A 27,456-nucleotide genomic window follows, 5' to 3' on the forward strand; every position below is an offset into this window, starting at 1 on the left:
AAATGCCACGAAGTGGTTCCTTCATCTTAGGAATAAAGTTAATGTCAGAAGGACTTAAGTCCAGCGAGTATGATGGACAGTACAGCAATTCCTAGCCCCATCGACTGGACAAATCAGCCACAGCTTGTGCTGTACGTGGCCAAGCATTGTGTGCAAAATGATGGGTGAGTTCTGCAAAAAGTGTCGCTGCTTCTTTCTCAAAACTGGTCGCAGGTTATGAGGTTATGTTCTAAAGAACAGTAATACTGTGTACTGACGGTCTGCTGCGGAGGAACGTAACGCATTAGGATAACACCATCACAGTCATACACGAGAATAACCGTAACTTTCACACTGCAGGGGTTTTGACGAACTTACAATCTAAGTGATGACCAGTAATGATGCCATTCCTCTGATTTTAGTTTCAGTTGTGGTTTGTACAATATGGCCCACGTCTCATCCAGTGTAAGAAAGCCTCTCCTTCACGCCCATAGTGCTCTATTTGATCTCGTCTTCTTCTACTGTAGCCTGTAGTGTATTGTGATTCATGGGAAGTGACTTGTAGACTTCTCTCAATTTCCACATTTCTCTTGTAGTTCGCTGCAAAGTTAGATATTGTTATTTTCATAGTGCAAGACAAGTGGTCATGATCAGCGCCACTTGTCTTCAAAAGTGCCAGTGGCTTTACTTAGCACCGACACAGATAGGTCTTATGGCGACGATGGGATAGGAAAGGCCTACGATTTGGAAGGAAGCGGCCGTGGCCTTATTTAAGGTACAGCCCCAGCATTTGCCTGGTGTGAAAATGGGAAACCGCGGAAAACCATCTTCAGGGTTGCCGACAGTGGCATTCAAACCCACTATCTCCCAGATGCAAGCTCACAGCCACTCCCCCCCCCCCTAGAGTTCACGGATGTAATTTTCAGCTTAGTTTCTTCCACCTCTTGTTTTCAACGTAAATACGGACTTCCACCAATGTACATATCGCCGTTTTCCCATTATGCTGTGAATACCAAAATGAACCCCCTCTAAATCTCCTTGAGTTCATAAAAATACTTTTCAGCTTAGCTTCTTCCCCCTTTTACCTTAAACTTAAATACCGAGTTTCACAAATGTACGTGCCACCGTCTTCCCAAGATGCTGTTGAGTAGAGTTGTTTGATATGGCAACCCTGTTGTCATAAGTGTAGGAATACTGTTTTCTTAACATGGAATGTTCTATAGATAACTGTACATTACTCGTAGTAATATTAGAGTTTGAGTTATTTTTATTCAATGCAATATTTATTTATTGTATAATTCCATACTTCATGTTTGATACAGTCTATCACACAAGTGTGTATATAGTTGGTCACCCGAAAGTGACGAGTTGTTGACTATCAAGGTTGTAAGCCTTGAAGCCTCCAGCACTGATCGGTTCACTGACCCAGTTTCCCGTTGGGATTGTTTACCCAATCTTCCACTGGATTGCTCAGCTTAACAGGGACACCTCTTGTAGGTTACGTGCTGGAGTTGGAGTGAAAGAGGCTAGTTGGATTCTCTTGCTGAATCCAATATTTTATGTTGCAGATACCCGACGACGACGCATTTCACTCCCAATTGCCCGGAACCACAAGGACTCCTCCCAGACGCTGCTCGGAAGACGATCTCCAATAGACCTAAAGGAAACAAGCGCCTATGGTGGTCTAAAGAATGCGATGAGGCTATAGAAGCCAGGCAACTAGCATGGCTCAAATGGAAACATCATGAAAACGAAACCAACCTACACGCCTTTATTACACAAAGAAAGAACCCCTCCAGCATCATAAGAGGGGCGAAAAGAAAATACAACCAAGAACTGATTACGCAAGCCGAGGAGGATTTTGGAAGAAACAACTCCAGAGACTTATACAAAGGTCTAAAACAACAGACGACCCAGTTCACACCCCAAACTTTACACTTCCAGAGAACAGATGGATCACTGTGCCTCAATGATGATGACTGCATCAAGACCCTAGCTGATTATTTCCAAGGTCTTTTGAATGCTGAAGAACCAGCGCAGCGCCTCCCAGTTAGAGAACCAGCTAACCCGGACACCAAAGACATCCCTCCTCCCACCTATGAAGAAGTAAGGGAGACCATTCAACTTCTCAAGAACAACAAAGCTCCTGGAGAAGACGGAATAGTAGCAGAAATGTTGAAACAAGCTGGTTAGCAAATATTCAGGCACATACACAAAGTAATCCTGGACATATGGGCTAAGGAAAGGCTCCCAGATGATTGGACATCAGCCGTTATCCACCCAATCCACAAGAAGGGAAGCAAAACAGATCCCAGCAACTATAGAGGAATATCACTCCTTTCAGTATCTTTAGTCTTTTCCAAGATTCTGGAACGGCACATAACAAGACAACTGGATAAAGAATTAGGAGAATATCAAGCAGGGTTCAGAACTGCAAGGTCTTGTGCTGAACAGATACAAAATCTGAAGACCATTCTTCAATATAGCAAGAAAAGATGCCGACAGTGGGTAGCTATCTTTGTCGACTTTCAGAAGGCATATGACTCCATGGATAGAATCACACTCTTGAATGCTGAAGAACCTGTGCAGCGCCTCCCAGTTAGAGAACCAGCTAACCCGGACACCAAAGACATCCCTCCTCCCACCTATGAAGAAGTAAGGGAGACCATTCAACTTCTCAAGAACAACAAAGCTGGGACTAAACGAAAAAATTAATAGGTTGGTGCAAGCCACTCTGCACACCACCACTTCCAAAGTTAAGTTTAGAGGTCAATTATCAGAGAGCTTCACAATCAAAACAAGGGTGAGGCAAGGAGATGGTATCTCATGCATATTATTTAACTGTGTCCTGGAAAAGATCATAAGAGAATGGACCAGTTCATTACCTGAGAACACCGGATTAAGGATGGGGTTTAAATCAGACAACCTGAGGATTCCATGCCTGGCCTTTGCTGATGACCTTACTTTATTAGCAAACGACATGCATGAGGCCACTATGCAGCTTCAAACACTGCACTCTATAGCAGCTAAAGCAGGCCTCATGATCAACATTGGGAAAACCGAGTTTATCACCATCAAAGATGCCCCTACAACAATGGGAGTCAGTGATACAAAGCATATCGAGAGAGCTAAAAATGTGAAGTACCTCGGAGAGCGGATATCGAAGGACCTAAGTGAAACGATGGCTCTTGAACAAAGGAAAATCAAACTAGACAAGGCCTACCATGCCTGCAGAAAACTGTATGCCTCAAAGTGTTCATCAAAGAATGTAAAACTGAGACACTATAATGCAGTAGTCAGACCATCAGTCCTCTACGCAACAGAATGCCTATCCTTAACTAAAAAGACCCCACTGAGAGCCCTGGAAGTGCAAGAACGGAAATGCCTGAGAAGAATAATAGGGCCAAGGATCCTACCAGATGGAAGGCGATGGTACAAACCCAACTATGAGCTCTACCAGCATCAAGAAAACCTCATAGATGCCATCAGAAGAAAACGTCTGACTTTCTATGGACACCTATACAGAATGGATCCTAATAGATTATCCCATAAAATCTTCAACGTTGCTAACAAAGGCAAAGCTACTGGATTCCCCAGGACCAAACAAGTGGACAAAGATCTTGCAGAGCTTAATATTAATCAAGCCGCCATTACTGACAGGAATGCATACCGTTCAATGGTCAAAACTAAACCTTTCTTAACACATTGCTGACCGGATGCTTGAGTTTGTCACATACCCTGTGGACCAGACATTTTTCTACTAAACATACTACAGTGCACTTGATTATAAAAATGTACAAAAATATGAAACCAGTCAATATTTTATCTTTAAAGTTGGTATGGGTACTCTCCAATGCCCCTAGTAGTAGTGGATCTGCCTTCACAAAACCATCTTCAGCGTCAATTCCTAACACATCATTAATGTTTACATCGTTATCGTCAGAATCACTTGAATAAGTAAGTACTCTAGGTAAATTACGGCCTGTACACGCTTGATATCACTTACACTATCACTCTCACATTCAGTTTCCACTAATTCATTAGACTATTTCCATTTGAACGATCATCGGCATATAATTCTTCTAAAATATCGTCGTCAGCTAACACCGTATTCTGCGGGCGCTCCATCTTGTCAATGAACCGGCAGAAAGAAAGTCAACGTTTCGAAAGTAAATCAAAGAATAAAAGAGGCCGTGAATGAAAGAAAAGTGGCAGATATACACCTACGATTTATTCTACTCAATGTGAACGTCCGAAATAGTTCAAGATATGGTCAAGAGATGTCACAAGAAGACCGAAAACAATGTCGTGAATAAAATCGAGAATTCTCGGGGCCCGTCACCTACCGCTGGCGAGCGTACTACGAAATTTCTCGGGGCCCGTCACCCATGTGTTAACGTCCCTTACATCAGCTAGCCACAAAGGAGCTGGGAATTGGTCAGAGGAGCACAGGAAAGAATTCAGCAATAAAATGAAGGAATACTGGGCCAACAGGAAGGCTCAAGAGGCAACTAAGAACACAATGCAGTATGCTAAAAGGGGCAGATGACAACAAAAACACAGCTAGAACACAAGCACCGTGGTCCACAGATGGTCTAAACGCAAAGAAGAAGCATAATTCCATAACAGAGTTTTTGTAAAAGTTATGTACCACGCGAGCTGGCCGTTCGGTTAGATGCACGCAGCTGTGAGCTTGCATCTGGAAGATAGTGGGTTTGAGTTCCACTGTCTGCAGCCCTGAAGATGGTTTTCCCATTTTCACACCAGGCAAATGCCAAGACTGTACCTTAATTAAGGCCACGGCCTTCCCATTCCTAGACCTTTCCCATCCTATCGTCACTGTAAGACCTACCTGTGTCGGTGTGACGTAAAACAAATTTTTAAAAAAGAAGAGAGATATGTATTATTAAGAATCATATAATTTGGTTGGTTTTGTATTATACGCAATTTTATTGCATTAAAATCTATACAGTAATAATTAAATTAATAGAAACAAACACAAGATCTCCCTATACATCATTTGAATGCAATCCATTATTCATCACAAAATATTGGGAAAACAGCATGAATTGAACAATTACCTACAGAAAACAAGCCTCCTTCACATTCTTGACCTCTTTCTTCTATTTCTTTGAACATTATGCTTGGAGTCCATATTAATAGATAACTTTTAAAACAGAAGCTGAAATGACTTGGATATGTCAATCAGCAGTTTGGTTTACAAAGGATAGGCTAAGGTTAAAATATTGGGCACTATCATTATGTTATGGATTACACATTCATTTTCTTTATTTTACAGATACAATTAAGTTCACAGTAAACTAAAAGGAAGTCTCTGATACAAAATTACACGTTAGCTTCACTTATTTGAACATCACTTTAACACACAAACATTCACAACACTCACTCATGTCCTCCTTATATCTATCACTGTTATACCCTGTCCAGTGCTTCTAACATTATGATACTGTTCCCACGAATCACCTGAAAAGAAAAAAAATAATGGATGAGAAAATGCAACTAGGAAAAGTAATAGTATAAAGTAATTTAATTGCAGTAAGATAGTAAAAAGGTAATCTCTCAGAATGAAATCTTAATTTTGCTAGTTTTTCAAAAGGCATGAACGTCAAATTGTATGGTTAAAATAAGTTGATGCGTTTTGAAGATTAATGTTTGAAGTTTCATACTGAATATAAAAATGTTAATGTCCCATTTTATAACATACAGTTAAATGATGCAATTTTGGTCCTAATGTATTTGGACTTCTTGACCATTACATGTACAGGCTTGTCCAGAAGGTATGCTCTTCAGGAAATGTCTTTCTTAACTGATGAAACATTATTTCTTGCAATTTCCAGCTTTAATGGTTTATTAAAAGGAAATCAATTTATTTCATGGGTAATTTACAGTTTTAGAGTACAAGACAGTTTTTTAAAGTCTTGCTGATCAGGGTTTTGGATACTTTACTTCAGGTAACATCATGTAATACCAACTTTCAAAGCTTTGCGTCGTTGAAACAGGAATGTGTCCAATGCAGTTTCAAAGCAAAACTTTTATGCTCTAAAGACTTTGATTTCGAAACTTTGAAACACATCAACAGTTCTACTTTTGTACCTTTTTGTAGAGAATCCATGTAAAGTATGAACAATAACGTTGAAAGATTACAGTCTTATCTAACCCCTGTAAGTATCAAATCCAAAGAAAGCAACAAAAATAAACTTAAAACAGTTATAAACATCCATTAATTTGCAAACAAACATGGCAGCCAGAGAGTGACTGATTAATGATTCTGTCAGACTAAAATAAATTTTCTGAAACAATTTAATATACAGGAGAAGTCCGTTATAGTGAGAATTCATAATAGCGAAAAATTTACTCGCTATAACGGATTGTCGTTATACCCGATTTTTGTATACAAGTCGGAAGAGCCCCCATGCACATTAACTCTTACAGTGCCAAGATGCCGATGCATCGGCACGTACATTCTGTACGAAAAATGCCAGGATGCCGATTACATCGGCACCCTCTTATAAGTGGTGTAGTTATGTAGTAAGGCGCTAGATTGCGTCACAAATCAAGTAGAAAGAAGATAAAGTGTTTATAATTCCTTCTTATGTCATTAGATGGCACTGACATAGCTTCAATTTTGCTAATTTACTCGTCAATTGCGAGTGTATGATCTGTGAGTGCTTGACATCTATGATCCAATATGGCAGCCTCCTTGTTTGTTTGTGTCCGCTTGTTGTGACTTGTTTTCAAAAATTTTACGTTCTAATTGACGTATTTCAGTTATTTATCGTAATATATTAATGTTGTTATTATTTCTACTGCAGTTATAATTACCTAGCAATTTATTTAGGTCGTAGTAAAGTTGTAAATAGTACAATTATCACAACAAGGCACGTCGTCACGTAGGCCTAATTCGGGAGAAGAAATTGAGGAACTTTTGGGTTGCTTTGAAGATGTAAGCGACTCTAATTTTATCGAAAGTGTTGATTATGATATTTTTGGGGTCTTCAAGTAGCGCACCAGAGAATGATGCAGCCGTGCCATTGGCTAATGGGCTAACAACATTTCGTACAATGGCAAAGTGTTATAGTGACAGTGCTAATGAAAATGACAGTGACAGTGAATTAGATGATTCTTGGACTGAATGCATATTCCCTGAAATTAATGTTGTCCATCCCCACCATTTTTATCAAATCCCAGGGCCTAAACACGTAGGCCTACCTCAATCTGATGCTCCGCCCATAGAATATTTCAATATGTTTTTTACACTTTCATTTCTGACACTATTAGTTGATTTTGTATGTTGTTCTGATCTTCTGAAGTGTTCTGTAGTAACAAATACTGCTACTAGACACAGTTCTCTCAAATGATAACTATTACTCTCCCAAAATTCATAAAATATTCAGTCGTTGACAGGTTATACTGTTCGTGTCTTTCTCTCCACATGTTCAATGTTTTTTGAAATTAGTTTATAAATTGTAAAGTAGACCTACATTAACAACATAAATTGGTATATATAATCCCAGATATGAGTTAAGATTGAATATCTTCACTTAGTCACATTGGGTTTAGTGTAAAATGTGCTAATTAATTTCAAAATATGTTTTTCCTTTTTTTAAATAAAAATAATAATATTTTTGTGCACATTATTCCACGAAATTTTGTTTTTTGAACTGCAAGTCACATGTTTATATTCCTTGGAGTATATCAAGCTCACATACCAAATTTTACCTCCATATCTTTTAACCTGAGACGTAAATAAAACATTTTATACAGTGATGCAAAATCCATTGAAACATGCTTGGCATTCTATGCATATGATGACCTATTATGGGTTGGCATCCAAAGGGTTAAAATCGGTATGAAAAGGCAATCAGTTTGTTCAAAACTTGCATTTCCGCGGATGGTATCCACGCTATGGATCACTTGTTTGTTATTTTTCGTGAAAGTGTGAGTTTAATTTCATTCTGAAAAAATTATAGTAAAGTATTTCTCCGAATCAAAGACAAACCCCACTTTTTCATTCAAAAATGTAAATCAGGCTCAAAAAGTGCTCGTAAAATAATATGAATGCCTTTGTTGTACAGTACGCATTTTAGACGCCGAACACTGGCTTTCGTTATGCCGTATTTTTTTGCAGCTGCACAATTATTCTTTATTTATGCGGGTTTAATGACCATTAACTTAAAATTGGCATCGTAATACCGAAGAGAACCCGTTGGAAATTTGCCGGCAATACCTATTCCATGCGTTTCTACAATACGACGACCAGCAGGAAAATATTATTGCTGCCTATAAAACTGTTACTTTTACTCAGCGTCAGATATAACCGGCAACCACCATGCGCACGTCTCGCTTGCTGGGTTCGGCCAACTTTAGCGGCTAGCGATGTATAGGCCTAATCGCGGATGTTGAAAGTCAAGTAAAGAGTTTATTGCACCACAGTATGGTCATACTGCCCTTGAGTTTTTTGTGCACATACCTCACAATTTCATTTTAGACTCTTTAAAGCGTCCTTATCGCATTTTTTGTACAGTAAGCATTTTTAAGCTATCTTTGTCTTCACGCTGACGTCAGATATTGGCTTTAGTTAGGCCTATGCAAAATTATTCTACATTTCCGAATGTTTAATAACCATTAACTTAAAATTGGCATCATAATATCGACGAGAACCCGTTTTTAATTTGCCGGCAATACCTGTTCCACGTATCTTTACAAAACGACTATCCATCATGAAAATGTTCCTGCTATCTACAAAACTTAATTTTACTAAGTGTCAGGTACAGTAGACGCGTTATAATTCTGCCAGTGAGTAGCCGTGGCCTTTTTATGAATTCGAAGGCTCGCATGCTTTGATGCCATTCTGCAGATTTGAGAAACGTTTTTGTAGAGGCTAAAAGAACGTCGTTCTCTCTTCACTATTTCCCAAGATCCAGTGACGTTACACACGGGCACTGTACAACCGGTTGACGCGGCTAGCGATGTATAATACAGAGGCAATCGTTTATTGTCAACGAATTTTGTGTATAAGTGCGCGTGCGGGAGTGAAAAGAAGCAGCGTGTTTACCAGAGCAGTTGCCAGTGGTATTCGTTACTGTTAAGCCAAGAATGCCAGACAACACTTGATTTTTTCACATGAAATTCTGAGAAGAAAACGTCTTGGTTTCGGAGAAATACGGTATCACTCATCAGAGGCTTCTGTGGCGAACATTTCAGATTTCTTCTTCAAACGGCGTTGCCTAACCTAACCGTATATGATGATGCTTGTTGTTTTACGGGGCCTAACATCTAGGTCATCGGCCCCTAATGGTACGAAATGAGACGAAATGCAATGAAAAAAATAAAATCCAAAATCCTCCACTGACCAGAATTCAAAGCGTGAGGACAAAAAATGAATGGATGGATATGAACTTAAAACAATCAGTGGAGCCAACCCGCAGTGCCTCAGTCTCAGAAACTGACGGAAAACAATAGCAATACCCACCAAGGGACTGCTTCTATAGCTCAATACTGAATCGGTGATACTTGCAAGCTAAAGGGGTCCAAAATATAGGTTATCGGCCTCTCATAATGGTACTTATCGCTTGGAAAGTAGAACCATGGTATTTGTCATGGTGCAGTACTAATCAAAAGTATCGTAGACTCGTGGCATTCCACACATTATGGTATTACTGACAGGTTATGAAATTCACACATGTAATAGAGACCTATGGTATTCCGCACATAGCGGCGCCATTTACAGGCAACGCAAACCTATGGTTTTAATCACATAAATGTACTAACCACAGCGACTCGTACTATCCCGTGGTGTTCCTTATATAGTGGGTACTAATCATAGGCAAGCCAGAACCCTGGTGTCGCTCATATAGCGCTACTAATCACAAACCTATTTTGTACCTAACATAGTGGTACTATTGCAAGTTGTCCACTTCATGACCATATCGATGAGTATAATCAATAAGTATAATTGAAGAACCACCTAATCGATACTTTATTTTTTGCGTTGGGCAAAATTAAATATACATTATCACTCACAGAACATGTTTCGACCACTTAGTGGTCATCATCAGCTGTATAAGGAAAACTTAGACGAAAAATATTGGGGAACGGAATCTTAACAAAATGAATGAGCAAAAAGACCTCTTATACGAGCACATCAGTAAATACATGGAATGGGTTGACAGACAAACAGACAACAAATAAGACAAAAAAATGAAATAATCAAGCACGACGTCGCAGAATCACTGCTAAGTCTCCCTCCTCCCTCAAATGACGTACTAGATGATGACACAACTCCACTTCCCTTTTCTTCTGTGGATTGCACGAACATTCGAACCGTGTCACATCGCTACTACACTAGGTCGTGCACAAAGACAGATCCCCAAGGCAGCACGGAATAAACATCTTTCCAAGACATGATAACGTGAGGCAAACTGCCCTAACCAGATGACCTCCATTTTACAACAGTGAAGATACCAAAGAACTTTTACCAATCAAACAATCAACACAGCAAATATTTTTTCCATAACCTAAAGATTAACGCTTGTGCTTATTGTCCAATATTTTCCATCTAAGTTTTCCTTATACAGCTGATGATAACCACTAAGTGATTTAACGTTAAGAATTTCATACTTAGGTTCCGTATTGAAACAAGATTTATATCAAAGAAAGGACAATCGGGAACTTATTGTCCTTTCTTTGATGTAGACCACTAAGTGGCCGAAACATGTTCTGTGAGTGATAATGTACATTTAATTTTGCCCAACGCAAAAAATAAAGTACCGATTAGGTGGTTCTTGAATTATACTTATTGATAGTGGTGCAACGCGCAAGTAATAGCGACCTATGGTGTTCCCCGCGTGGTGGTACTAATCACAAGTAGTTTCATGGTTCTAATCCAATCATCCCCTGGTCGCCTCTTATGACAGGCAGAGGATACCGTGGGTGTATTCTTCGCCTGCATCCCCCACCCACAGGGGGTTGTATGTTTGGTCCGCGAGAGGTATTTTATTTCCCTCAAGTCCGCCGGCAAACCGGTTAGGACCCCGCTATCCACCAACTGGGACGCGCCACGTGGGAGTATCACCTCTCCCCCTGCTACGCCAGTGTAGTAGGTTCGTGGTAAACATATATGTATCATGAAAACATATTTGTAATGCACGTAGAGAAATGATAACCTCGTTGCTAAAAATTTACATGTGGACAGCCTTTCCGAAATGTAACTAAACGCGAGAAAATATGAACTATCCTCTGAAAATAGTTATGTACTCTACCATATCTTGAGGTGTATCATATTCTTACTTAACTTCAGCCTTTATTTTTAATGAGTAACAACTGCTATTGACCACAATATTTACGTGTTTATTAAGAAAACGTGTTATCCTCTTCCATTTCGAATTTTCTTTAGATTACAGCAGTCAACGGGTATTACTAGTCGACTCCAACATCGCTTTCGAATTTCGACGAGAAAGCTTGCAAAAGCACATACGTGAGAAAACTATACCGTACCAAAGATGATTGATCGCATTTTGTGGCAAACGTTTCAGTTTTCTTATTCAAACAGCGTCACCTATACTAACCTAACCATACTATACATATGATGAAAACACGCTTCGAGCACCAGTATAAATTTTCATGATAATAGGCTTTCTGTAATTTAACCAGATGTGAGAAAATATAAACTAACCTATGAAATCAATAATGCACTCTGCCATATCTTGGGGTTATCCCATTCTTACTCAATTGCAGTATTTAGCACTAAAATTAAGCAATCATTTAGTCAGCCTTTATTTTTAATAAGTTAAGAGTTATTGGACACGTTATTTACGCATTTATTACGAAAATGTCCTCTTTCATTTCAAATTTTCTTTATGGAACAGCAGTCGACGGGTGTTACTAAATGACCCCGACATCGCCTTCAAATGTCGATGAGAGAACTCGCTAGTGGAAATAGCGAGGAAACGATACAGAAGGTAATCGATCACACGCAACATAATCGCTGGGGTGCATAAATATTGGTAACGGGAAAAATAGCATGTGCTTAAGCGCTCGTAATAACGGATGCATCAGTGATAGAGCTCTCGCTGTAACCGAAGGATAATACACAGTTTAATATCGGAATTTTGAAGGGACAGCAAAAAATTGGCGTTATAACGGGGTTCTTGTTATATGCGGTACTAGCTATAGCGGACTTCTACTGTAATAATTATGAGGTTAGTTCATCTGCAAAGAAACAAATGAAGAATTTGGGTTGATGAGAGAGCCCCTCGATCTGATGACAACAGTGTGTGAAGATTGTGTTTTTATGTTTATCTTAGTTTCATTTTCCACTTCTGTCTCTTCTGATGCTCACTCATGTTTATCCCATACATGTTCGGCTGACATCCGCCTTATCAGAGGAGTTAACGAGATGAGATGATGGAGGCCCGGTTAGGGTCAAACATGTACTGATTGTGAATGGATTTATTTATAAGAAATTTTGTCTGACTCCTACCCTCCCAGGTAATATTCTGATGATAATTTTTCTTTTTACCAATAGGACTAAAACTTGCTAACCACAGTCTCAAACCACACAGACATGATGCCTTAACAATCATGGCTACCAGGTGGGCTAGAAACCAGGAATGTTCTTTGCCAAGCAATCTGAGTTTTGAGCGGCACCAATCGGGTTCAGGCCGGATGGTGTGAAATGGGTGATTGGGCATACAAAGGGAGCTGACTGGACGCTGCATGGGAAATCTATGACCCGTCAAACACTTCAAGAGTATCCAGTCTTCCATTAAAGATTTGCCCTAAAATGGTTAATTACAGATTGTTAAGGAAGAACTCAGGCGACAAATTCCTACATGTGGAATCTCAGAAACACACTGGAGAGGGAAAGGACATTCTGAATCTGGAGGCCACCTGGTGTACAACTCTGGCAACAATACCATTGGCAAACTAGGTGGTGGAGAGAAAGCTTGCAAGATTTATTGAGGGATATAAGCTGCAATAAATTAAGAATATATTTTGGTTCCACCTATTCAATACAAGAATATTTATGTGAGTTACATCACATATCGTTTACAAATGGTACCGGTTGACTCCAGATCTGGATCATCATCAGCCGATAGTTCAAAAAGTGCAAGATACAAAAAACACAAAATCCATGCACAGACACATAACAAGAAGCAAAAAGGCAAAAACTTAATAGTTAATAATAACTGTTTGTGGCGAACGTTCACGTGGAGTTGTATATCATATCAGTATGATGTGTTAAGCTGGGGAATTAAAAAATACTTAATATCTTCATGTGAGGCTAAACGAGTACGATGATAAATCGTACAAAACATGTGAAAGATAGATGAATCTGAGTCATTAAAACTTTAAAATACATATAACTATTTGACTTGATACGAGGAAAATTGAAGGCAAATACCAAAGTGTTGATTAATATAAAATGCAGGTTTCAGCAACAAATAAGAATCATAGTTGACATTCGACAGTATCTTTAAGATCTATGTCCAAGTATTCTTGAAGTAGCAAGGTGTTCATATGAACATTTTATTGAACAATGCTTGTTGTTAGTCCCAGTTCGATGCGGAACCAGAAATACCTTAATCTTGAAATGCTCGTACCGTATATGAAACAATTGAAGCGATGCGCCGAATAGGGGTCTAACCACCAAAATCTCAATTATGAGTTAATTGCAAGAAACACACTCTTGGACTGGAGTTAGATCCCTTTTCCGCGCAAGACAGAAGTTCTCCACCCTCTAGCACAGCAACAAGTTCTGAATTCTTCCACATGACTACGCCACCATGCAGGAACGTCCATATAGAGCCTTATTCCGATGAAACCTCACATTCAGAAAAAATGTCAGATCCCTTTTCGGCGCATCGCTTCAATTATATCCTCATATTCCATGTAACACTCCGATGAGCATTACTTGGACATAGATCTTAGTTTTTTTTGCTATCGGCTTTACGTCACACCGACACAGATAGGTCTTATGGCGACGATGGGATAGGAAAGGCCTAGGAGTTGGAAGGAAGCGGCCGTGGCCTTAATTAAGGTACAGCCTGGTGTGAAAATGGGAAACCACGGAAAACCATCTTCAGGGCTGCCGACAGCGGGATTCGAACCCACTATCTCCCGGATGCAAGCTCAGAACGGCACGCCCCTGACCGCACGGCCAACTCGCCTGGTGACATAGATATTAAAGATACCGTTGAATGTCAACTATGATCCTTATTTGTTGCTGAAACCTGCATTTTATATTAACACTTTGACGCCTTCAATTTCCTCGCAGCAAGTCAAATAGCTATATGTATTTTAAAGTTTTAATGACCCAGATTCATCTATCTTTCACATGTTTTGTAAGATTTATCACTGTACTTGTTTATCCTCACATCAAGATATTAAATATTTTTAATTCCCCAGCCTAACACATCATACTGATATGATATACAACTCCACGTGAACTTTCACCACAAACAATTATTATTAACCATTAAGTTTTTGCCTTTTTGCTTCTTGTTATGTGTCTGTGCATGGATTTTTTGTTTTTTGTATCTTGCACTTTTTTAACTACCGGCTGATGATGATCCAGATCTGGAGTCGAAACCAGTACCATTTGTAAACGATATGTGATGTAACTTGCATACCGGGCGCTAGGTTTCGTCCATAGATGTCTCTCGGGAGGAAGAAGTAAAGCCCTACGAACGGCTTATATTTCCCTTGTGCGGCCCATACTATTATATGACCTTCCTTCCTGGCATCCAACTACAACGGAAAATATGAGGAAACTAGAAGGTATCCAGCGACGAGCAGAACGTTTAATTAACAAACACATCCCCTTAAACACAGCCAGGTCATTGCCACCAGTGAACTCGCTATGTACACAAATAGATGTAGCCTTCCTTAGGAAATCCCTGACAGATCACACACACCTCTCCCCTTTCCACCGCCTGCAGCTCAATTACCGCTCTGTTAAAAGAGGCCAAGGAGTTACTCTTGTCCCTCCCTTCGCTAGAACAACCTCATATTTAAATGGGTTTTACTCAAGGGCTGCTCGTACGTGGAACCTTATACCATCTGAGGTAAAGCTACTTCCTCTTCCTCACTTCCTCTGCGAAGTAAAGAAAATGTATATGTAAATATAAACCTATATGTGATGTATATAACTTGTATAAATTAGAATTGCAAGAAGGATGGGTGCAAGTACAGGTGTATGTGGGCGAATGTGTATGCGTGCGCGTGTGTGAGTGGTTGTGAATGAGTGTGTATACAGGGGTCTGAGTGAGAGTATAAATGGCTGGGTGTTCTTACTCTAATATTTTCAGGATAAATCAAGATAATTATTATTCTAAGGGTACAGTGTTTGTAGTGTAAATATGTAAATTTAAAATTGTCTACATAAGTTTGTATGTAAATATTCAGTAGAGTTTATGTACACATGTGGAGATGGAGGCACTTCCGTGTATGTGGGGCTTGCCCTTTCTCCATCTACCACCCCTAAATTGCACATGTACAATTTAAGGAAAATAAATAATAATATTCTTGTATTGAATAGGTGGAACCAAAATATATACTTAATTTATTGTAATCTCAGTTCAATATGGACCAATATGAAATTTGTGTCTCTTAAAGATATAAGCTGATAAATAGTCATGTTATATCTTATGATATTTGCAAAGCCATGTAAACTGCATGTGATCTTAAGTGTATGATTCAACTTGTGACACAGATGGGACCAAATTGGAAGACTTCTACACAAACCTTTAGGAGACAGCCAATCGATAACTCTTTTAAATGCCAAAGTTGAATCTACAATTCAGAATGACCATCTACATACAGTAGTAAGAAAGTATGATCCTTGGCAAAGAAATGGAAGAGGAGAGTGCCACCTGCAATTTCTTTAACTAATGCCCATTCTTGCTTTACCTCTTCCATGAAGAAGATACTCCCATACAAAATAACTTGCTTCGATCTGCAAGTTTCTGGCGAAATAACGAAGGGAAAGGGTTAGAATTGGGAAGATAGCAGTTGTGGCCTTAATTAAGGGACAGCCACAGCATTTGCCTAATATGAAAATGGAAACCCATCAGGGCTGCCGATGGTGGGATTTGAACCCATCGACCTGCTTTTTAAGAATAATAGAATCCGTGATAAAAATATTTCATTACTGCTGCTGTTATGTTAATATACTGACCCACCTAATTGAAAGACGAAATAAAGTGACATTTTCTCACTTTTAAATTTGTAAACACAAATTCCGGCTCAACTTCTCAACAATTAATCTTTTACTCCATACTCACCACCATCCCAATGCTGTTCTTTGTGCCATCCTTGCACTCTTCAATGGTCTCATCCACCACAAGATTCATGAATGGATCAAATCCACGAAGAATTCCAACAACATGGCGTCCCCCATTGAGTTTCACTATGGAAAAATGAACAAAGATCATTAAATTTTGACCATTTCTGTACATCTTATAAAGGGGCAATATGCCACAATTGTCCAAGTGATTGCGTAGAGTAATAATAATAATAATAATAATAATAATAATAATAATAATAATAATAATAATATAATAATTTTGTTTCATGCTGCAAATCTTTTGATGTTTCAAACAGTTGAATGCTCACAATTGCAGACTATAAATCTCATGTTAGATCCGTATTGACAGTTGAATTTCTTACAACATTGTACAAAATTATGTTGATATCCTCTTAGTCAATACAATAATATTTGTATCCAATTAAGGTGAAACTTTATATAGACATATTTTGACCCAGCATAGTGTCATCCTCAGTAGGAAATAAATAATAAATTAAAAACATCAGATGCACAATATGAAGTGATGGTTAAAAAGTTTTTCTTAAAAAGCATGGTGGCAATTTAAAAAAAACGTGAGGTGGTGATTGTTGAAACAGTCTTGAGTTGGAGGCCTTTTTGTTTCAATGTTTTCGTTGTCCCCTAATGTAGTTTTCAACAACAACTTATGTATATCAGCCTATGACTGAACATAATAACTAAGTCAACAGTGTACAGTTATCAGCTGAACTACATCAGGGGAAAACGAAAACATTGAAACAAAAAGGCCTCCAGCTCAACTATTGTCATCAATCTTTCTTAAGAAAAACTTTTTAATTATCACTTAACACTGTGTGTCTGATGTTTTTAATTTATTATATATGCCTTACTGAGGACAACCCTATGCCGGATCAAAGCATGTCTATGTAAAGTTTCGTCTTAACCCATATGTGCCCACTGTCGACATTAATCTATATAAATAAAATTGTAGGGGGTCCGCTGTCTCTAATTTCTTTTGTTTTGCCAATTTTTCAGATATTTATCTGTTTTAGGTCAACTCAAGACCGAATCGGTGGTTTTTACTTTTCGTGTCTGTTTGTCTGTTCCACCATCACGTCGAAACGGCTGGATAGATCTCAACCAAACTTCATATTTAGAGTATACTCATCCCAGGGAAGGTTTCGATATGCATATCATTTAAAAATCTTTGAATAGACGGGGGGTTTATAGGAAAACCAGAATGGTTTTTCCACCATCACGTCGAAACGGCTGGATAGATCTCAACCAAGCTTCATATTTAGAGTATACTCAACCCATGGAAGGTTTCAATATACATATCATTTTAAAATCTTTGAATAGACGGGGGGTTTATAGGAAAACCAGAATGGTTTTCCACCATTTTCTCTTATACTATTGATTTTCTGTAAACTTCATTTACCGTAAGTGAAACATCTCTTCATTATAAACAACTTTCGTTTTGTTCATAATTTACCTTACTCTTCACATGACGGAGAAATTTACAATTTTCTGCTGGTACCATGCTCTGCATTGAGTGACCGACAGACCGACAACGAACCTACAGGTTACCATGGCAACGTCTCTGACTGCATGCCAGCAGGGAAGTAAAGTATTGCCATTTTCCTCATCATGCTTTTAAATTCGTGGTTGTTCCTTGGGTAGAAGGCAATAGAGGCGTCAATCGGCCTACCTGCGGGATATTGGAGGAATATCGTTGGAGGTTATAACAGCCCTCCAATAGATTAAGTAATAACACCATTAGTCATCATATTATTTGTTTACCTAAGAATCACTGGACCTAAATTTCTCCTCTGTTACCGCTTTATTATATCCATAACTCACACTGGCATAATTTATTGAGGGACATTTGATTTTCCAATACATTCAGTTGGCATTTACATATTTGTCGTTATCCGGCTGTCCTCAGTTATAATCCATTTTCTATTACTTTCGACTTTCTTAACTGTATTATTTTCTTCCTTAATTACGCCGTATGTACGCGAGTGCTAGAAACTATTGGACGTATTTCCACCAAGATTCATATTTAGAATACACCTGTCCTTGATAGGTTTTAGGGCAAATATTGTTAATAAATCCCTGAACTGACTGGGGGTTTATACGAAACCGAAACAGTGATTTTGCACTTCCACAAAATATACACAACAAAACTTAATGGAAATCTACCTACCTTGGTAGAAATTAATTTCTAAACCTTTTTTCTCATGTGCATCATTTCGATACGAGGATTAATAAGGGAGACTTAACTCACGAGCAGGTGCGTGTAAAGTGTATTCCTTACAACTTGAAAACTACTGAAGACATTCCAACCAAAATTTATATTTAGCATCCACCTGTCCAAAGGTAGGTTTTAAATGTAAATAACATTTCATGTTCCGGAATGGACTGGCGGTTTATAGGGAACCGAAATGGTGATTTGACTCTTCCACAATATATACAGAACAAGACCAACCTGACTGGAAATCGACCAAACGTGATGGAATTCCACCTCTAAACCTTTTTTTCATGTGCATTTTCGTCAGGAGGATTAATAAGGGAGATATCATGAATGGTCACTTTTGCAGGTTAAGTCCAGCGGACATAGCCCAAAAGGTGTTTTACATGGAGCAGATTCCTTATCTATATAAATCAAATCGTAACGACTGTGTGCCTCTACACTGACTATTTTAGCGAAATTTTCGTACAGCTTTCCGTTTAAGGGGTAATAATGACCATCTCCATAATTTTTGGTTTAGTTTCCTGAAAGTCCTAATTTTTACCCGCCTCGCCCACAATCCAGATTGCGGCATAATCTGCCAGAACAAAAAGAAGATAATTGAAATTTGACAAAATTAGCCTGTAACGAACGGAAAACATCCAAGATCATTAAATTTTTCACTTTTTATCCGCGAAGAATATCGAAATATGCAGGCAATTTTAATGATGGTGCTGACCTTCGGAAATTCCTATCACATAACGGACTGCACAATCTCCGTTCAATTTGGAATGGTCTACAACCTTGGTCTTATGACTTTTGCCGTATCTGTATCCCTTTTACGTTTGATTTTTCTCTATTAATCGATGTTAAGTCAATTTGGAATTTTCACATGCATAATTCATACTTTCAATTACTTATATCAAATACAGAATCATCAAACTCTTCACGAAAATTGGCCCACCCAGTAGCCATATGTGAGCCAAATGCTATGTATGTAGCTGTCACATAATTATCCGAAAAGTAATGTAATGTGAGATAATCTTACAAAACCTTTACCCTGTTCCACGTTTCTAACTCAATCTGACCCAAGAATAGATGACATATCATAGGACCAGCCATTTAGGCCACTAAATCCGGCGTGTTTTATGGTATAATCCTTTGTCGATATGACGTACGTTTAGTAGCAGTTAATCTGTAAATGAAGGTCTTCAATATTGTAAACACGCATGTACTTTCGTATGTTGATCTATATATATTCACTGATGTCGATTTGTAGCGACTGAGAAAGGGTGGGTCTGCTATTGTAATCAGTACTCCCCACACCGACTTTGACTGGCAGTAGGAAAGGGTTCCTTCTCCAACTCCTGTGTAACTGTCATTAGTAAGGAAGGCCTACAATTGTAATGAATAGTTCACTTCTCTATTTGACTTGCAGAAGGCAAGTGAGCATGCGGTTTTGTTTAAAACTCCCCTACCCGATTGTGTTTGGCAGTAGGCAAGGGTGCCCACCGTTATAAAGAAATGTCCTCATCTAAAATGTGACTGGCATTAGGCATAGTGGCCTGCTATTTTGATGGAAACTCACCAACTTGGTGTGACTGGCAGTAAGCTGGCTGGCAGTAGGAAAATGGGCCTGGCATTATAATGATAACTGCACAACTCAATTTCGAGTGATAGTAGGGTAATTGCCTGCTATTATAATAAAGACTCCTCAACTGTAATCTGTCTGGAAGTAGGAAAGGGGGCTGCCATTTTAACGAAAACTCCCCAAATCGATTCTGTCCGCGTAGTAGGCAATGGGGCCTGCAATTATAATGTAAACTTCCCAACTCAATTGTGAATGGCAGTAGGCAAGTGAGCCTGCCGTTATATCACAAATCCATAACAAACACCTTACATTGGAAACAACGTACGGGGACCTCCCCATGCTCTTTCTCGGATAACGCTAAGAGACATGCAATTTTAAAACAATCTTATTTACTGCATGTACACTATTTACTTCGATATTCGAATACAATGTAGAATACCGTAGGGAAGCATGGGTACATTCGCTAGTATCTGAATATTGTCGATCTTATATCGGTAAACCTATTTTTGAGGTGCATTGTTTACAGTTCATAGTTTGATACTTACTGCACAGCACGAAAACAAGAATCACTTGTTTTCGCGCCTTATATCGTGGCTGCGTGTGAAATATCATTCCATATACACTCAAGAGGATGACGCTTCCGTCGCGCTGAGTAATATTTTCTTATAATATTGTTACAGTTGAAAGCAAGATCGGAGTGTTGTGGTAAATGTAATAACGAAACATGCCTTTAACAGATTTTGAATTCATTTATGGCTGATTTATAGTTGCTTTTGACTAGCAGAGCAAAAAATTTTCACGTCGAGATATGTCGACAGTGGGCGCGAATGGGACTGCCTCAGTACTGATATACAATTTTCATTTATTCTTCTCAGAGTGACCGTCGATCAGATCGTAATCATCCTAAAGGAATCACAAAACATCCTAGATGCTAATATATACATAGAACAACCTGAAAAGGCTTTCCATAGTGACGGGGATAGCGATGATGATGATGAGTCTTGTGGAGATATTTACAGACTCTCTGGTAATCAACTCCGCGCTGATGCTAAACTAGTGTGTACAAAAATAAGTGAAAATGGTATAATGGTAATGCTGAAATGAAATACATAACAGTAATTCATCCAGTATGTATAATTCTGCATAATATGCACATGGGGAGCGTCGATCAATTGGATCAAAATGTATCTTGTTACTGCATCAGCATCAAAAACAAGAAATGGTACTGGCCTCTAAGTGTGTTCCTTCTGAACGTCTCCATGGACAATGAATGGCAACTTTACCGTTTGACCCCAATTTAGACCTTCTCGGCTTCACACGCTACATCGTTGGGACATATATCCTATCTCGTGCCGCTACGGGTCCTAACGCATGAAGACCGAGTACGAAAGTATCTTCATGCGTGTTGCCAGAAGTACGTTCCAATGGGGTATCCCACTACCTCAAAACAAGAGGGAAGCAAGTGCGGTGCGCTCACTGTGGTAAAGCTGCCAGGAAACAGTGTAAAAATGTAACGTTGGCCACCACGTCCTTTGCTTCGAGCCATTTCACTCACGCTAAACCAGACTGGATGAAGAGAAGCAGAGTGTAACCTCAAAACGCAGACTAAACTGTTTTGAAATTCTACTCGTAGTTTTCCTCTTTTGCTATTTTCAGAGTGATCATACTTGCGCAAAATTTGGTACTGTGTGTATAACAAGTACTATAAACATACGAATATTGTCCTTTTGTTTTGAAACAGTATGCATTCTAAATTGAGGCGAAACTGTTCCTCATTTATGTTCTGAATCATGTTTTTTTAAATATTTTCTGCTTCTTCAACACTTATGTGACTAATATTCACTAACTGATTAATTAGGCCTATTACATTCATATAAGCTTAAAATGCGAAGAAAAGTTCCTTTTTTGAGCATGTCTCTTACCCTACCCGTTCATGCTCACTGTCGACATATGTCGACACGGTACATCTCCGCGAAAATATGTTAATGAAACCTAAAATCATCATAAGCCTTTCATTTAGGTTACAGACATCTGTACTTACGAAATATATCGCAATATTCCACAGAAAAATAATTTGGGCAGATATGGGTTAATACTGACTAGAAGGATATCAACATAATGTTTTACAATTTTGTAAGATGCTCACAATTATACAAAAACTTAATTTACCTACAATCAGTACATAGTATGTGTGTGTCAAGGAGTATTAAGCAATGGAACCAGGTGATAAAAGTGGAGAGTAAAATACACATAAAATATATTTGTCCCTACCAGCAGCATACTGATAAGAGGAAATACAGAGGATTTTTAAAAAATACACTATGTCCACAATGAGTGACGCCAAGTCTTTGTCGAACATCTTCATTTCCATTGTATGAAGAGTCTGCTCGTGCTTTTTTTGTCATTGGACGACATTCTGCCCTGTAGATAGCTGCTGGGCTTACCACGGCCTTGTAAACTTTCGCCCGGGTTTATGCAGCACACAACAATAACTACGGATATTAGCTCAGTCATGAAAATGTGACTCAACTGTGTATAGGCATAAATGAAATTTAATGTCTGTTCACCCTCAATAGTTACCACAAATTTAACATTTAGACAATATAAATGAGCTCAAAAAATATGCTGAATATGAGATGAAAATCGCAAGACTAACAAAACTCAGAAGTGTCCCCCACTCAACGGACAAATGCAAATATTTTGCAACAACTCAACGACTGCTGATTGGAGATCTAATAGCCCTGGCGATACTATTACTGGACTGAGCTGGGGTCGAACCGGCCAACTTGGGCTCAGGAGGCCAGTGCTTTTACTATCTGCACCACTCAGCCCAGCATTCAACTCTAAGCAACACTTCTTTACTTACTGCAGAGAACAATATTAATATCAATCTGGTTATACTTACAAGAAAGTTTCTTATCCATGAACCTGGAAAAAAAGAAAAAAAAGTATATGATTACTCAATATCAAGCATGAAATTCTTTTCAACATCATGTACTTTTAACAGTAATTGATGAGTGGCAACATTCCTTGGACCAGTCTAATATATCCCAAGTGGACTGCTTAACTCTCAACTGGAGTAAGGCCTTTGATCAGGTATCTCATCAACGACTGTTGTTAAAACGTAACAAGTATGGCATTCAAGGCAACCTGCAGGCATGTTTTCGATCATTCCTGATAGGTCAGACGCAGAGCGCTGTGTTCAGTGGGGCCAGGTTAGAACAAACTTTAGTCACCTCGGGTGTGATTCAAGGTAGTGTGATAGGACCGCTTCTGTACACGATATTTACGCTGGATCTGCCAGGTTGTGTATCTTCTTCTATGGCACAGTACGCTGATGACACCATCATTTACAGAGTCATTCGCAATGAGAACAACGTAAATAAGTTACAGTCAGATCTGGATAATGTGACTCTGTGTTGCAAAATAAATAGACTGACTATAAATGTACAGAAATGTAAATATATCCACCTAACTAGAGAACATCACAGTTACAACACCAAATTTTACTGTGTGGTAAAAACCTGATGCCTTGTACCTTAATAAAATTTCTTGGCATTCATATTTGCAACAGTTTAAAATGGAACAAGCATGTTGAGGAAATAAGGTGCAAAGCATACAGAGACCTGGGATTCATCCGCAGGTCTCTACTAGGAGCCAGGAAGAAAGTTTAGACAGCCTATTTGTCATTAGTACAGCCAATGCTGTTGTACGGGCTTTCTTCCTGGCACCCTACTACAGTGGAGAACATGATGAAACTAGAGGGAGTTCAACGTCGAGCAGAATGACTTATTACTCAACACGGTCATTTAAATTCAGCCAGGTCACTGCCCTCTGTAACAACCCTCTGTAAATAAATACATATTGCTTTCCTGAGTAAATCCTTCGCAGGAAACATTCATATAAACCCTTTCAACCGCTTACAGCGGAACTAACGTTCCGCTCAAAGAGGTCGAGGTGTGCCCCTTTTCCCTCCATTTGTAAGAACAGCATCATGTCAAAGTGGCTTCTTTATTCGTTCTGTTCGGCTGTGGAATGAACTCTCACCACAGATAAAAGAACTACCTGCAGAAAATTTGTGTAAAGAGGTGAAAAGGATATATATAACGAAACCTTCTGTACATAACATAATTTTTCTACTGTGTGAATGTTCAGTATAAGTGGGAAGACGGATGAAAGTTTATGGGATCCCGAGTGAGTGAGACTGTATGTGGGTATGAGTGAGCCGGCCTAGCTAAAGTATATGTGGGGATTCTAGAGAGAGTGTGTGTGTGTCGAATTACTTGAATGTTGAACAGGTCTTGTGAGTATTATGTAAATATGCCTATGTAAATACGGTAACTGTATATAAGCACACTATGTAGAACATAATTATATATTTGAACTAGCTGATGTACCGTACCCGTGCTTCGCTACGGAATTCTCAGAAAGACTGACTTTGTGGTTTTCCTAACTGAAGTCAACATACGTCATTACAAAAACATCAGTAGGAATGTAGCGATTAGAAGCAATGTTATCACATAAAATACTTGATCAAATGAAAAACTACACATTTTCTCACTTTTAACGAACAGTACTGTACTACGGTGCCGATCTAAGAGTCCAAAGTTCCAGCTCTGACCAGGTGACAGACACTTCTCTTCCATTATTCCGTTAAATATGCACACTTTTCATTCAAATCAGTGCCTCAGAGTAGGGATTGAATAGCTTGAATGCTATGATGAACCAGTGTGTTACGTACCAGTAGTATCGGAAAATTTATGAAACAGAGGAATGGCGTGCTAAAGAAGAAAGTTACCTAACTCTCCAGCTACTTCCCGTCAATATTTAGGCAGACAGACATGCCAACTTTCAAATGTGAAAAATCAGGAGAAATTTCGCAGCGAATCGCGACGTATTACGACACATCACTGATGGCAAAACATGTACAAATTCATTATAATTCAATACATTAACAATTCTATTTGCCCATATATTTTTTTTTCATCATTTACATGTGAATACTAAATACTGGACATACCTGAACTGTAGAAACATGTGACTTCTCATCCTTCAACATGGTGATCACTCACATTATGACTAATTGTTGTTCAACACACCAGTAGCTGACTTAGCCCTCTTCAGAAACTCGGAACTAAATTTTTGCTCAAAGCACTTGCCTTGCTGAACTGATTTCAAGGTTAAAAGTTTCTCCAAAGTTTGTTCAGACAGCAAGGATCTGAACTGTGTTTTTGTCTTTGTGACTCTGCTAAAAATCCTTTCACATTCTGCATTGCTATGTGGAATTGATAAAATAGCAAGCATCACCTTAGAGAGTCTGTCATATTTAAGTACACCATCAGCTGATTTCATCTGACCTACCAATGCCCATTGAGCATCAATTCTTCCTTTTGCCAGGTCTGTTTCTTCGAGCTGAAAGTTACAGAACTGGGAGTGCAGAATATCAGTTTCTTTATCCAAATGATCCGTTTCACTAGTCAAAATGTTCGGACACTTGTTAATGAAAAATCTAAGGCTAGAAAATGATGCCTTACTTATAGCAGAAATATTTGCAACTTCTGCATTAATTAAAACTTCATCTTTGAATGGAAATTTGTGAACCATGTAGTCACACGATGCAGAGAAACACTTTCTAACAGACTTAAAGAATACGCACTTTTCCTCAGACTTCAAGGTGTTCACTAAAACAAACGCAGAGTTCCCTATCATCAAATCGCAATCATCCTTTTGATTTGCTGGAGTATGATAATCTACATCAAGGAGAGAGGAGGATCTTTTAATAACGTCTGGTTTCACAAACCTTGCCATCACATTCTTCAATAGTTCCTCCAAAACTGACCTCAATAAGTGGATGTGCGGCATACTTGACTGAAGAGCTACGTTTGGATTCTCAAAGATATCCATAAAACTTGAGAGAAAATGGCAAAAAGATTTATGTAAATTTGATGAAAGGAACATGAAAAGTCGTTCTTCACGTGACAATGCATGGCTCTTAGTGTGATCAGTAGTTTCATTTTTTTTTAGTGAAACTGATGACTGGGTTTTCCTTTTAACTGAGGAGTGAGGTGAAATGTTATGACATTCCTTAATGTTTTCAGACAAACAAGACACATCTGCACTTAAACTGCGCTTAGGAATTTTGTAAGTCTTCAAAGTTCCCATCTGAGAATCCTTACTCACAATTTCGCTCCTGAATAATGTAACCAAAAGCAAAATCCTATCTAAACACCTTCTTAGTGATAACCATCGAGTAGGCACATGCTTCAGAATTTTCCTGATCTCAGTGTTGTGTAAAGTTTGAAATTCTCTGAACTTTTCTTTCCTCTTTGCACTCCTTTCCAGATAATAAAATATATCAATTATACTTTCATCTACATTTACGGGCAAGCACGCAGCACCCTTCTCGGCAGCAAGATTAATTAGGTGACAAGAGCAGCCTACGATGATTATGTTACTATTTTCCCGCTTCAAACATCCTGCCACACCATTCTTTAATCCTACCATTACTGGAGCATTATCAGCACCAAGAGCTAGGCAGTTTTTTAATGGAATGCAGAATTCCCGAAAAGTTGAGAGCAAAAGATTGGCAATGTTAGCTCCAGTAGCATCCCCTTCTAAATTAGGCACAGAGAGAAGACAACTCTGAATTTCATTGAGTTCAGGCCTAAAAAATGTTACAACAATGGGATATATCTTCAAGTCGCTTTTATATAAATCTTTATTGCAACCAATGGTCAAATAAAAGAATAGAATACATAGCACTATTCACTACAGAGACTTTTCAGAGAGTAGGCTCTCTTTGGACACTCCAAAGCGTGGTAACGGCCACAAAGTCTATTGCACCATCGACATACACAGTCACTATTCGGATCGTGAAAGCGGAGAGTAGCACAAGCCTTGTGGTGAAATCCGTGGACCGCTGCACGGGTCACCGTGTGTCTCAGTTCAAAACAACTTTGTTGCCAGTAAGTTGTAGTCATTGTGTCGGTTGTGTAGAAGTCACTCCATATTTCGGTCTTTTTAAATTTCAAATTATGCAGGAAGTCTTGGTATTCTGTCGTCGATTGCAGGGTCATAGAAAACCGTAGGTCTTCGATGAAAAACAGTTCTCTTGTCAGTTCGTAAACAAGTCTCGAAGGCGTGTATTTAGACACACAAAGGATTCGTTTAAGGAAGGTAGCTTTAACCCTTTCTAATTCCTTTAGGTCTTTCTTTTTCAAGAAGGTCCATATTAGTTCTAAACCGTAAGTTGCAATTGGAGAAATCTTTAGATGAAACAGTTTCATTGCTGTCTCAATTGATAATTGATTGATGTGCTCTATATCATTTATTGCTATTATTGCTGCAAGA

At 38.7% G+C, this 27,456-nt stretch overlaps 1 protein-coding gene across 1 annotated transcript in view; it reads right to left on the reverse strand.

The window, feature by feature from the left end:
• Window positions 1-5,238: 5,238 nt before the first annotated feature.
• SNRPG (small nuclear ribonucleoprotein G) overlaps window positions 5,239-27,456 on the reverse strand; it is a 48,221-nt gene continuing 26,003 nt past the window's right edge. Inside the window, exons 2-4 of the mRNA XM_067138741.1 lie at window positions 23,012-23,034; window positions 16,287-16,411; window positions 5,239-5,463 (exon numbers count right to left, since the gene is read on the reverse strand). Of these exons, the coding sequence (XP_066994842.1) occupies window positions 5,413-5,463; window positions 16,287-16,411; window positions 23,012-23,034 (199 nt within the window). The 3' untranslated portion in view covers window positions 5,239-5,412. The remainder of the gene's footprint in view (window positions 5,464-16,286; window positions 16,412-23,011; window positions 23,035-27,456) is intronic.

Source organism: Anabrus simplex, chromosome 1 (assembly GCF_040414725.1).
Source record: "Anabrus simplex isolate iqAnaSimp1 chromosome 1, ASM4041472v1, whole genome shotgun sequence".
Classification (NCBI taxonomy): Eukaryota; Metazoa; Arthropoda; class Insecta; order Orthoptera; family Tettigoniidae; genus Anabrus; species Anabrus simplex.